We start from the raw sequence: 14,826 nt of genomic DNA, 5'->3' as shown, positions 1-14,826 counted from the left end.
AGGACTGGAAGGAGGGAGATGGGACGATAATTCCCCATATCCTCTCTTAACCCAAGGCATTAACAAGACACAACAAATAAACAAACAGACCCTAGCAGGAGAGACTTATGGACCTGTGGCCCTTGCAAGACTTCCCCAAATGCAATAACTAACATGGTGAAAACTAAATCTTACCGTCACCTAGAAGCAGAGATCAGCGAAAAACCGACGAACTGTTTCTTTCTTTTTTAAAAACTGTTACGTTAACGAGCTGGATCTCTGTTATACCCAAATAAGCTGCTAGAAACAGTTGACCTCGCTCGAATATTACATTTTTATGTTCTCGTGCATTAGATGGCAATTATTTCTATATCGATCTGGAATTCTTGAATTATCCAAATTATGACAGTAAACAACAAATACCCCGAGCGGTATTCGCATAAAATATTGTATAGACTGAGAGAGTGAGAGACTTCAAAGGACTAATTTTTGGAAATGAGTTTCAAATTTCGATTCAATGTATTCAAGACTATTCGTTGTTCTTTGTTGCTGTGTGTTGGCATTACCTCTAAGGAAAAACAAATGAGAACGTAGTAAATAAACGTAGTGGCGGTGAAGAGAAGTGTTGGTGTGTGATAGTGGTGCAAATAAGTTTCTTTCAATAAAGTGAATATGGTAAGGATTCATTGGTCAACACTGAAGAGCATATTTTGCTTTGTTTGCGTTTTTTATTCTTTAATTGAGTCTGATGAGTTGTTATTTCTTTTTCACAGTTTTCTGGAAAGCTCCGGTTTTTGTTAATGATAGCTTTCATGTTGTTTGAACAGGTTTGAACAATTTATTTTAGTCTCTTGATGTCAGGGTGCAGGAAAATTCAGATTAAATGTCATTGTCACAAATGCCTTGGCTTACATCACTTGCTCTAAAAATTCTGCCATACGGCGGCAATTCTTAAATATGCTCGTGTACAATTTGTGGCACTGGGGATATCGCATGTGTTGGTACTTTCCAGTTTGTTTGTCTCTGTTTATGTCTGGTTAATTGCGGGAAATCCAATGTTAATAAGGACCACTAGTTTCCATGCACTTACAGTACCGCTTTACCCTCCCTCCCTCCCTCCCTCCCTCCCTCAAAACAGCTACCAGTAATGCTTCAGACACCCTGTACACAAAAAACGTGTTTGTTGCGATTAATACTGTATATTATCCGACTGTATGTTCATCTTTTTGCTTCTATAAGTTGCTTGCAATCATCTTTTATAGTCCCAATATTCCAATTCACCTTTGTGCTTTTTTCTGATTTCTTTTGAAGACCACCTTTCAATGTAATCAGCACCTCATCACCCAATATTTGCGTCCTTACTTTGTTAATCATCTGTGCTCAATTTTCAATATGAGTGAAGCGACTTATCATTGAGGCTTCTGGGTGATCAGTAGGCTGCAATACATGTGTTTCATCTGCAGTATTTGCTATTGCCAGTGCTGGCCATTGCGTACATCTGAAATGCTGGTAATGTAATAGTTGTGACCAGGTAGTTAGTAACATATACATAATTGATGTAGGGAAGTTATGTTTTTTTTTGTTCTTTTATGCTTTTTTATGCCATATCACAAGGTGTATGCAATGGCTTTCTGATGCACCAATCAACTTTAAATTTCATTTAGTAAGAGTTCCAGTAAGGCCTATGCGCATTTGTGTCATGCAAAAGCTTTATTTTTTTGTATGTCATGATTACAAATGTGAGAATGTGGAAACTGCTCGTTGCATGACCAAATGGAATACTTTCAAAATGAAATACAATGCAGAGGGTTGTTTGCCTTCAGCAGAAATCCACTGAGTCCAGATGCATATAATGTTGGAAACTCTTGGAGCACACTGTTGAGATGAGATAATGGTTTAGTTTGTTCTGGATTGTGCAGGCTATTTCATGCTAATTTTCCAGTCAGCTGTTTGAGACATCTGAGAGTACTAACCTGAAAGTGGATAGTATAAAATATAATCACATCTTCATTTTGAAACAGACAGACAGAGGGGTAGGATGGTCTAGCATTGCATTCTCGACAATTTGCTCTCCCCTTTCATCATAAATTACAACACAAGAAAAATGTGTGGTTCTGATAGGGAATGCATATGCAAACATAGTGTCTCATTTATGAAGAGTATATTGGCAAACAAAGATAGTTTCAAATAACTCTGCTTCCTTAATTTCATATTTTTCATTTTTAGAGATGTCCATTGCTGTGGGCTATATTTGTTTGCCAATATTCTGTGTTACTTGATACATTTCCATCTTCTTCCATCTTATTGAGAATCGTTTTTCAAAAGTAGTGTGTCTTTGTTACAGAGTGAGAGCACTGAGGGATTTCCTTTAGCAGGAATTTGAAAAATAGGAGCTCTTTATTCATTTTACCTGTTAATATGTTAAGCTTATATCCGCTAATAGTACTGAAATGTTATTCTGTCTGAAGCTACATTCATTCCTGCAGTTCAGCTGCCTTTCATAACAGGGATTTTTAGTAGAACATGTATTGGGTGATGCAGTGGTTGGGTTTGAGGTCTTTTTGACTACTGCATTCTAACTTAAAGTGTGTGTGACACACAGGAAATCTAAATTGGCTTGCTTCTTAAATTGTTCTTGAACCTAAATTGTGTTGTGTATAGGTCAGTCCATAGCAAATCACAAAGCTTTGGACCTTATAGTCAGATATTTATTTATTTTTCTTTGTTGTCTGTATCCATAGCATAAATAGAAAGTACAGGTTGGTGCATGAAAAGTAGGTCCCGAGTACTGGCTGCTTGTCTGATATGCACAAATTGTTGCCCACCGTGAGCCAATACATCTAAAAATAGATAAACATGTAATAACAATTTAGTAAAGAAATATGCAAACACAGAGATTTATATTTGCTGAATTCATGACAAGTGGCAGGTAATAATGAGCACTGTAGTACTCAAAGATGGTTTTTTGTGTGCCACCCTGTACAAAACTTTATATTCTTTCAGTGCATGTACCATTTATTGACATTTTTTAAAATTCCAAGAAATGAAAATTTGCTCATTTTCTGAATGTACTGTGAAAGAAAGTTGTCCATAACTTCAAAACTGTAATGCTAGGAAACTGTAATTATTACCATCTAACAGTCTTTTTTACACTTTAACTTGATAGGTAACAGAACAATGCTATGATATCATCCGTATTATATAAAAATGTTATAATGTGATAAATCTTGAAAGCACTCCTTTGGTTTATTACTAAAACATTGATTAAAAATGAATGGAGAAAAAATAACTTGTTGAGGTATATAATTAAGACAATTTTATTAGATTAAAGAGGTAAGAGACTTTGGTATGAAACTGTGTAATAAAGACTTTCCCCTCAAACACCAAGCTGTGGTATTAGCTTACGACAAAATGTGGATTACATGTTTATTAGCATAGTCCTATAGTATAAATCTGATAAAAATCTGAGTAATAAAAGTTGTGTGGAATAGAAACATTATCTGCATTTTTGTTGGAAGAGTTGTAAACAATCTTTTTCTATCACAGTATGAAACCAAATAAAATGAAAAAGCCACACAAAGCAGTTATTTGAGCACTGTTTGTTGAAGCCTTACTTGTAAAATAATTTTCGATTGACTTTTTTTCTTTTTAAGTGAGGATCACAATTGCTTATGCCAGGTCAGTACGGAGATGCTTCCAGCTAGCACCCTGGAGTTGATATTTTTTAGGATACAATCAACTAGCCCATCTAAGACTCCAGGGGTTGTAGGCCAGACTGTGATATTTGACCTGGGTAGTTTTTAAAAGCTGCTGATTTCATAATATTTAGTTAAAAATTGCCAATTTTGCTATATGTTTCACTTTATCATTTTCATAAAACTTTCCTCTCCCTATCAGTAGGATTTAAGTATGGGCAAAGAGCATGCTAGCGGGAAATACAGAAGTGTCCGATTCCACCATCTGCACTGACCCATGACGTCACAAATATGGAGGAAACGGCCATATGCTACGACTCCAATATGGCACCTATGATGTCATTACGTAAACATGACCACAAACACGAAAATACATTGAAAAACCTACACACACACACACACACACACACACACACACACACACACACACACACACGTTCCGCAAAAACCTAAGAGTGGGAAATAGGGGGTTTTTGGGTGGGGACAAAGTAAATTATAAACAAATTTAGACACACACCACCATACCAAACCACACAAAATGACGAAAAAAACCGACAACCCAAAACTCCCCCAATTCCACTAAACACAATATCCTCTGGAATCAGACACTTCCCTTGACCAATATAGCTCAACAAATTGGAATCGAACACATCCCTTGACCTATATAGCTCAACATCAGCTCCCAATCCCACAAATAACACTTCCATTAACCTATATAGCTCAACAGCAACTCCTGATACCTGAACAGCCACAACCCCACATTGGAATCGAACACTTCCCTTGATCTGTATAGGTCAACAGAAACTACCGATACCAAATCATAAAACCCGAAACTACAACTACGTCCACAGTCATCACTACCTCAAAAAACACAACAAACCAACAAAATTGGAATCGAACACTTCCCTTGACCTGTTATCCTTACGACATCTCCACATACAGCTGTCCCTGGTCCGAGACACCGTAACTTTAGTAAGCGTTATTTCTTCACGACATACTGAACACTTCATGACTTCATCCAAAAGTCTGAACAGTTGAAGAAATTTTATTAGAGACAACGCACTGTCCCCCATCATCGCCGACAACTGGAAACTGTTGACTTTGTCAGTCATATCCATACCTACCAAAGAGATAAAAAAAGCAATTTACCAAAATTCACACACGACGAACTGGCTTGCCTGTTCCTTTACTTAAATTCTATCGTTCACATGTGGGATGCATCAGGGAGACATTGCAGATCGTCCATGCGCACAAGTGAATATCCAGCGGCAGTTGCCAGCTGTGCTGGTGGAGAAGTGGAGTGCACTCCCACAAGAAATCCTCACCAGTCTTCTCTCTGTATGTCCCCCCCGCCCCACAATTTTTTTTTTTTAGTTGGTTTGTGGGACTTAGCTGTTCGATACGGGAAAGGTGTTTAATTTGACATCCTTTAGCAGTCTTGTGTCCAGCACAGAATCGTGTTGTGGAGTATGCATTGTCACTCATGGTGATCACAAACCCTATTAAGAACCATCTCCCGCTTTTTGTAATGTCCAGGGGACTTTCGTAAATTGCAGAGACTTCAGTATAATTATTGTCTTTGAATAAAAGCATCATTTCTGGTCATCTCATTGTGTATTTCTTTCAGTTACCATCTGCACTATAGTGTAGCAGTTCTTTCTATGTATGGTCCAAGTTTCATTGAGGTATTTTGCTTGGCAATGACACATAATGCAAAAGCTACTTTTGTCCTTAAGTTTTGCACACCAGTGTGTAAGTCAAAAGTTTGACTGCAGTGTTATCCTCAATGTAGTACACTACAGAAAGGTGCTGTGTAGCTTAGGTGATGGCCCAGTAGTAGGACTGAGTTTCATTTTGAAGCACAAATGGGTAGTGTCCTGCAAAATCATAGATTATGAAAACTTAGGCCTCTCACAAGTTATTCTGTATAAACAGAAAACTGGTATGCTTCCCTTTGTCCACCAAACATGAATTAATAACAGAGGTGGAGGTCCATTATTTTCAAAATCAGCTTCAATAATGACCAATTTAATGTTGTTTGTAAGTACCCTAAACAAATTAACTTACACTTGAGAGGTTGAGCATCTCTCATGCTTGATATATGTAATAACATTTGTAAACACTGCAACATGTATGTTGTACTATAGACCTAACTGACATCCAACAGTAGTAACATACATGTTAACTGGTGACCGTTCCATACCACATGAACATCTAAGAATCTTCAATGTGGTGCATCACTATATCAAAAAATTAAGTTCCATTTCATATGTCCTGTCCCCATTTTCAAATTGTATCAAAGTCAAACAGAAATAGTAAGACACACACATTTTTTTCTGCAAAAAAGGGTATTTTCAGATTTTGAAAAAAAGATTGCATTTTGACACAATTTAAATTAATTTTACGGTAGCATTGTGTTTCATATCACTGTTGAAAATTTTTAAAATGACACCAAAGTCAACTCTGTAACTTAAATAGTTGTGGAGTAATACTCTTTAAAAACATTTTGAAAATTAAACAACTTATCATATTTTGAAACCCGAAAATAAAAACATCTTGCATACTCAAAAGCGGTGTGCATTTGCAATATTTGTTAATTGGATGAGTACTAAAAAAAAACTTAACCAAAAATAGTTGACTTGATTTAAATTGTCCCGTACTGTGTTATTGTGGTGTTTTGGTGGGGGCACAATGTTTTGATCAATACTGGATTTTCAAATTTTTACAATTGGCTGTACTATAAAATCTGATTTTATACAAATGAGTGGTGGACAAGTGGTGTCATTCAGCTCTTGATGTGTTTTGCATTAAATTTAATTGTTATTCCACTTCTGCTGAAATGTGTAAACTTTTCTTCACTTGAAAACTAATAACATTTTCCATTAACTGTTAGTTTCAACTGTCAGCTATTCCTGTGAACTGAGGAAACCAATCACCAAGCTTGAAACACTGTATAAACTCTGCAGACCATGTTAGTGATAAAACATGAGAGAATAGTCCAAAAGATTTGTTTCATAACATTTGCACTTCTAGAAAGGGCCATAGTCTTGCAGAAAAAGGTGATATGCATTGATGATAACAACATAGTCAGCAATTGTTGCAAGGGTGGACATGGAACTAATGTTTGTAGAAAATTGGCAGGGAGAGGGGAGGAACATTGATTTTAACCTCTTTCCTTCATTCTCACTATTTTCCATACAATACTATCACAATATTAGCCATTTGTTCAGTAATTGGTAAGTTGAAAAATTTAGAGGAAGTGTGGAATATTGGAAAATATTGTACAGGTAAGTGTATTTTCTTGCTATTTCACTTGCCCTGTTTTATCAATCCACTTAACACCAAGGATTTTTTCTTCAGGTTAAAGTTCAGTTTTCATGTGTAGCTAAATATTTATGTGGTTGAATCAGTAATTGATTTACTTTTTACATGAAATAGAAGAAATACTATAGTTTTTGTTTACATTTTTATCAGGTTAGCCCTCACATAAAAAAATAATTTAAAAAAAATTCGTATCCAATACATATGCTCTTTCTTTCCATCAGAAAGTTTTTTTTTTCGATACTTTTTATCTAGCTCTAGTTTTTAAGAAGTTCATGGCAGAACAAGCTAAACTTTAATCTTTTGAAATACTGATTAAAATATGCATACTATTGCGATAAACAAAATTTTTCAGATTATTAATTTCTAACCTGAGGACTTTTTGGGTATATTAATTTAACTACAAATGAGTGCTTCGATTTGCAATATTTGCAGAGTACCACATTTACAAGCATAAAAAACTGTGTAGTTTACATATCTCAGTCGGTGATATGGATTCTGGCAGCTTGGTGCATGACACTATTCTGCTTCATATCAACACAAAATTTTGTTACGTACCATACAATAACTCACATTAGCCCATTATAGCACAGACTCAAAAATAGTCAAAACAAAATTGGTGTGAACTATTCACAAAATTTTTAATAAGACCATAGCAAACATCATCTTTAACATGTCACCTTACAATAAAGACTATTAATTTATGAAGTGTTATGAACTTTTGGAAGTGTTTGAGCAATTTAATTTCAGTCTTAATGTTCAAAAGTAGAACTGTTCGTGAATATTCATAAATAACTAATGTATTACTCACAACTTGTAAAATTACAAGTCTATGTTTCATATTTATAATGAGATATAAATACATTCCAAATTTAGTACTGACATTTTCACAGGGATTATACATCTTTCATTGCCTCTCCACATATATGATTTGTTCAGCGTGTTTTTACTGTTCATAAAAATGTAATAACACTGTCGTCTACTGTTTACAATCAACTTTTAACACAAAATAATTATAAAACATACATAATACATTTAAATAGAGCACAACATAGTGATTTAAAATATCTTGTTTGAATAAAATTATGTAAGTATGATAAAATGCATTCTGTATAATAGACTTTACTAATTCGGGATCACAGTATTACTGAGCGAGGTGGCGCAGTGGTTAGACACTGGACTCGCGTTCGGGAGGACGACGGTTCAATCCCGCGTCCTGCCATCCTGATTTAGGTTTTCCGTGATTTCCCTAAATCGCTCCAAGCAAATGCGGGGATGGTTCCATTGAAAGGGCACAGCCGACTTCCTTCCCCGTCCTTCCCTAGTCCGATGAGACCGATGACCTCGCCGTCTGGTCTCCTTCCCCAAAGAACCCAACCCAATCACAGTATTCAGTTATAATCTCTTGTCAGCAGTTACATCACAAGGTGAAGATAGTCCTTATTTAACATTGTAGAGTGTGTGTTATGTATGGTGATGAGACCACTGCCTACGCATTCATGCTGTATTAATGCTGTATTATCAGTTTACCTGCAGATCTGAAACATTCCTCCCACCTTTCCTCCTTTGTTTTTCCCTGCCCCCCCCCCCCCCCCCTTCTCAAGAAAGAAAAAAAAATTAAATCTGTCCACATCTCACTCTCCCTTCCAGTTGTTGTTGTTGTCTTCAGTCCTGAGATTGGTTTGATGCAGCTCTGCATGCTATTCTATCGTGCGCAAGCTTCTTCATCTCCAAGTAACTACTGCAAAGTTCATCCTTCTGAATCTGCTGAGTGTATTCATCTCTTGGTCTCCCTGTATGATTTTTACCCTCCACGCTGCCCTCCAATACTAAATTGGTAATCCCTTGATGCCTCAGAACATATCCCTTCTTCTAGTCAAGTTGTGCCACAAATTCCTCTTCTCCCAAATTAAATTCAGTGCCTCCTCGTTAGGTACATGATCTACCCATCTAGCTCCCTTCCTATATGTTGTAAAATGCATTAACAGTTTAACAATGTCATCTTCACCTTGAAATAACTGACCCCTCTCATCCTGGGCCGAGCGGTCTAAGGCGCTGCAGTCATGGACTGTGCGGCTGGTCCCGGCGGAGGTTCGAATCCTCCCTCAGGCATGGGTGTGTATGTTTGTCCTTAGAATAATTTAGGTTAAGTAGTGTGTAAGCTTAGGGACTGATGACTTTAACAGTTAAGTCCCATAAGATTTTACACACATTTGAACATTTTTTTCATCCTGGGCTACAAGTGAATTGCCCTTCCTTTTTAACATTCACCAACTTCAATGTATTCTTTTCTCTTCCTCAAGGATGGAACCGAGAAGGAAGGATAGTACCATGTACATTTATATGTATCTGTTGTCAGAGTCATCGTTACACATGTAAGCTTGATTCAGGATTCGCCCATGTAGAGAATGCACTTGTTGGCAGCACTGATATAAGGCAAATTTAAAATAAGGTTCCAGAACTATTAGTGTTTTACCAATAAAACAAAACAAGTTGTAAAATCTGTTGGAGAGAAATACCCCACATTTGCATATTACGAATGAACTTGGTGCATGATTGAATAGACACACTTACTTGTACAAGGGATGACAGTGATTTTATTTTTGAAAGTAATTTATTTGTGTTGGGATATACAATATTTGTGATCTATTTGTGTTTTGCAAAAACAGATAAATTTTTTGGCTGTCCTCTTGAGGATGCAATATATAACTGACTGTAGGAAGCATGGATTTTCTAGATTTAATCCACAAACTTGCTTTCAACCACATATTAACACGCTAAACCTTATGTCATGTGTTCCACATAGATTAAACATAATTCATTCACTTTTTCACGTATTTCACCCATTTCTCTTGCAAATTTTACCCTGTAGTTTTATCTGAATTCTGAAGAAATTTGTAATTGTGCCATTAAGTGAATCGCATTTCGAAAAAAAAGGACTGTCATCGGCAACTGTCCTGATTCTCAACTGTTTTACACCATGCGACTCTTAGAGAGGATGTTAAATATATCTGTGCTGTTGAGTCATATGGCCTTATCATTGATCCCGAATCTTGATGTGGTTGATGCACTGTACAACACAAATGAGAAACAGTGTGTGCTTCATACTTTTAAAGTATTCTCATTTGTCTAATTATGGGAGATAAATACTAGCAGGTCGTTTTCGGACATTTCTACATGTAAACCCTTCCCATTGTTGCCCTTACTCTTAGTGGTAGTAGGGGTATCTTACTCTGGCAGTATTTTTATGAAAATAATGAGTCATGTGTAAATGAAATTTGGTTGAAATTGCTCCAGAAATTCAAAGTTATGCTTTTATGTCGTGCTTTCTCAGCCCAGACTCACATTTATAGGTGTGGTTGGGACAATGTCATAATATTTTTGGACAAATAATTACAAAAAAGTTGAGTCACAGCTACACAAAATTTGACTGAAAATGCTATAGACATTCCGTAGTGATGCCTTTCTCACCCTCTTTTCCTTCTCAGTTGTCCCCCCCCCTCCCCCCCCTCTCTCCTTATGGGAGGTGATGGTACTTACCCCACAGAAACCTTCATGGGTGTGACCACAACTACGCATCAAAATTCAATCATATTTGGATGAATGGTACAGGAATGCAAAGGAGACAAACAGACAAATATTTTAAAAATGAAACATTGCATCAAATAAAATAAAAATGTAAAGTCACGCTTGTAAAAATGCAATATATATCAGACAGTTAGAGTTTTCTTTTTTCTTTTAATAGTTCCTGTGGTCAATTTCTTATGCCAACATCAATTTCAATAATTAAAGAGAGAAAATGGTCTGGGGAAAAAGCTATTAGTAGGGCAAGTTTGGTACTTCTATGGCTTTAAGTTAGCAGCACTGGGATGAGCCCTGATCAGCTGATGTATCAACATTGTTTTGTTTATAACCTCAAAAATACATTTCAAGATGGCAAGTCTGCTTGAAATGTCCACATTAGTTGAACAATGTTCAGTTAATTGTTTTGTACTTCCTGAAGGTGAGAAGCAAGTGAATATTAATTGTAGAATGTCTAAAGTTTATGGTGAAGGGTGTATGAATTGTGCAAATTTTTACAAGTGAGTAGAGCAGTTCAAAATTATCACGACTCAGTGACTGATGAACACCGTTCTGGCCGACCAGTTGCAGTTTCAACTTTCTCACTTGAAAGTCGAATTGATGACATTATTTGGGCTGACTGCTGGGTGACTGTAGGAATGATTGTTGATAAGGTTCAAGTTAGTACTGGTACAGTTCACAACATTATCTGTAACAAGCTGAAGTACTGCGAAACATGCATAAGATTGGTCGCAAAGAAGTTGATGCAGCTACACAAGGAAACAAGGTGGAGAGTGTACACAGAGCTAAAGGAACTTTATGAAAGAGAGGATGAGCACTTCCTCAAGAAAATTTTAACTTGTGGTGGGACTTGGGTTCACTGTTATGAGCCAGAATCAAAAAGACAAAGCATGGAGTGGAAGCACACCAACTCACCTGTCAAGAAAAAAATTCAATACCCAAGCATCGGCAGGAAAGGTCCTGTTTACAGTGTTTTGGGATGCTGAAGGTCTAGATTTTTGTGATTATCTCATAGAGCAGTGTACAATGTACAGCCAGTACTACTTGGATTTGCTTTTAAACAAGGTGAAGCGAGCCATGAGAGAGGGATGTTGTGGATCTCAGAAGAGAGGTGTGATTCTCCAGCAAGACAACTTGTCTTCATATTGTTCAACTAATCCGTGAAACCATCAACAAAATGGAATGGGAAGTACTGCCTCATTCCCCTTTCAGTCTTGATTTAGCACCTAGTGATTTCCATTTGTTTGGTGCACTGAAAGAGCCATTATGTGGGAAGAGGTTCCAGGACAACGAGGATGTGAAAAAGTTTGTGGGAAATTGGTTCAAACATCAAGATAAAGAGTTCTTTGCAACCATAATAATAATAATAAAAGCTTGTAGCCCGTTGGAACAAGTGCATAAATGGTCAAGGGGATTATGTTGAAAAGTAGAAAAAATATTGTTTTGTAAAAATAAACACTTTTTTCTCCAGACCAATTTGTTTCTTTAATTATTGAATGACCAATGTAGATGTGGGTGGTTGTGTGGGGATGAATTGCTGTGACTAATAACATAGACATAAAGCTGAAAATTGGTAGTTTTACTTATTTGCAAAATGTAGCCACAGAAATTAAAAAATGCTTGTCATACTTTGTGTCATTGTTAATTAATGCCTCTTTACTTCTGCATGAGTGCTGTTTGGGAGCCTCTATTAATTGATTCTATCAGCATTGCTGTGTCTGCTGCCAATATTTTCCCCCAGGCTTCTAGAAATGGCTTTCATTGTACTGCTTATATTTGCAGTATCACTGCTTTTAGGGCATGATTCTAAGATGTTTCACCAATTTTGAACACATGTAAATCATGAGACTGATTTCAGTTGTTTTGGACTTGTACATGAGCCACTTGACAGAAATTATGGCAGATTTCTTAATACTTCTTGCCTATTGGAAGATAAAATCATTTTCGTCTACATCTGTACATAGCAAGCCAGTATTTCATGTACTATACTGTTTCTCATCCAAACCTAGTATTATCACATGTACACAATTTGCCTCCAGCATATCAACATTTCATGTTGCCCATCATTTCCAGCCTAACTTAATATGCATCACAAACAACCAATTCATTTCATTATGGTATCGGTAGATATATTGTACGTGTTTGAAGTTAAAAATATCTTTGATATGGAAAAATTACTTTAACTAAGGGCTAAATAAACTATAGTCTTCTGTTATTTTGTACCGATCATAGAGTAAAAACTGTTCTTCCATCTCTCTGTTTTTTTAAACTTAGCGTTATGTCTTTGAAAGCAAAATTTAGAGCAAAGACGAATTCAGTGGAGGAGCAAGTACAAGTATATTCGATATAAAATAAAATTAGTTTATTTTCCCGTAATATTGAATCTGGCTTTAGACCTATGCCATTTCTTCTTCTGTGTAAACTATTGTTTTATATTAACCTGGAACTGAGGTTTCGGCAGATTAGTAAAAGATGTAGCCATTTGAAGCCGCGTATAGAAGCGTGCAGCTGCCACAAGTGACTTTATTACACAGCCACAACCATGTTTGAGACCACAACAGACTCACCTAGCTGATAGTGGCTTAAATAAACCTCTGAATACAGGCTGTAGGCAAAACCCAACAAGGCATATGCCTTTAACACATATATTGCACACATCTCTCCACACCACACACACACACACACACACACACACACACACACACACACACACACACACCGCTCCCCCCTCCCACCTCTTTGTCATTCTCCTCCTCCCCCCCCCCCCTCTTTCCATTTGTTCCTCCCCCACTTCGTGTCCTCACCTTCCTAAACCTGTCTTTCTGGACACATCACCCTCCCATTTTTATCTGTCTGTACCCTTCTATACCCATTTCAATCATCCCTCAGCCATGCCGATCAGCATGTGTAATATCTGCAAAACAGGTTGATAAAGTAGCTATTACTACTATAACAACACATCTGTCAAGCAGGACAGCCTACACATCAGGGGCTTGAAAAATTCTTTTGCCCCTGATGTGTAGGCTGTCCTGCAAAGCAGAGTGATGAGGTAGACTGGTACTACTCCAGCTCAAAACATCCATTGTGCACTTATCTGCACGTCGGGGCTAGAAAACCATTTCTTGCCCTTGACGTGTAGGCTGCCCTGTAAAGCAGGCTGGTAGATGCAAGGAAGGTAACTGCGACGAAACCTTGGCTAGTAGCAGAAATACATCAGTTGATTGACAAGAGAAGGCAGTATAAAAATCTTCAGGTAGAGACAGGGATATAGCAATATAAATACCTTAAGAATGGAATAAATAGTAAGTGCAGGACAGCTAAAGGAAAATGCGTAGAAATAAAATAAAAAAAATGATCGTCGGGAGGACTGATTTAGCATATATAGAAGTCAAAACAACCAGTGGTGAAATTAAAAGCAAGTGTTTGATGAGGATCCCAAGGTTAAATGTAGAGGAGAGAGTGGGTGGTTGAAAGGAATACTTTGAAGACTTCTGTGAGGAGGAGGACTTGTGTGACAATGTGATAAAAGAGGAAATTTGAGTGGATTTGAAAGACAGTGCAGAAGTCAGCAACACTTTGATCGCAAACTACTGGTGTTTTGTGAGTGCTCATTTGTTAGGTTGCATGAGTACTGAGAGTGCAAAAGAAAAATTGATGAATAAAAATGACAATTGTTTTTTGTATCCCTGAAAATGCACACTTGTTCAACACAAGTTTGTGTTGTTTCTTAACAACTCTGAAACCATGTTAATCATACCTAAGCACACTTTTGTGTTTATTCATTCAGCCCCACCCTGTCTGCCGCTTGTTGCCACATTATTTCATTTATCTTTGCACATTATTGGTTTGGTACGCGTCAGGAGAAATCATGCATTTCACGCCATTACGGTGCACTACTAAATTCTGTGATGTAATAGTGTGTGGAATGATGTAGCCAGAACACTGTAAATAGTTTGTGTGTGCAGTCAGTACTGAGCATACACATGTGCTGACGCATTTTCAAGAACATTGTCACAATTTGCAATGACAAAGTGAATTTTATCTCAAAGTTTGTGTTTGGCCACAGCTAAATTTTGTGACTAAAATCTTCAGATGTCACCTTGTATAAAAAAAGAAAGAAATAATAATAATAATAATATGTCAAACATAAAAATAATATGTAAAACATAATGAGCTGTATATAAAAAAATTAAATTTTTTAAATTTTGTTCCAGATGGGAACATGACTTTTTTTTTGTAATAGAAAGAA

The 14,826-nt window shown here is 36.8% G+C and overlaps 1 protein-coding gene across 3 annotated transcripts in view; it reads left to right on the top strand.

The window, feature by feature from the left end:
• The first annotated feature begins 433 nt into the window (after positions 1-433).
• LOC124716536 (nucleoside diphosphate kinase 7-like) overlaps positions 434-14,826 on the top strand; it is an 88,692-nt gene continuing 74,299 nt past the window's right edge. Inside the window, exons 1-2 of one of the 3 annotated variants that reach the window (XM_047243181.1) lie at positions 434-654; positions 753-806. In XM_047243181.1, coding sequence (XP_047099137.1) covers positions 652-654; positions 753-806 — 57 coding nt within the window. In that variant the 5' untranslated portion in view covers positions 434-651. The remainder of the gene's footprint in view (positions 655-752; positions 807-14,826) is intronic. The other 2 variants (XM_047243184.1, XM_047243183.1) reach the window with 2 other exon arrangements.

The sequence above is a fragment of the Schistocerca piceifrons genome, chromosome 1, assembly GCF_021461385.2.
Source record: "Schistocerca piceifrons isolate TAMUIC-IGC-003096 chromosome 1, iqSchPice1.1, whole genome shotgun sequence".
NCBI lineage: Eukaryota > Metazoa > Arthropoda > Insecta > Orthoptera > Acrididae > Schistocerca > Schistocerca piceifrons.
This window is presented reverse-complemented; position numbering and strand designations above follow the sequence as displayed.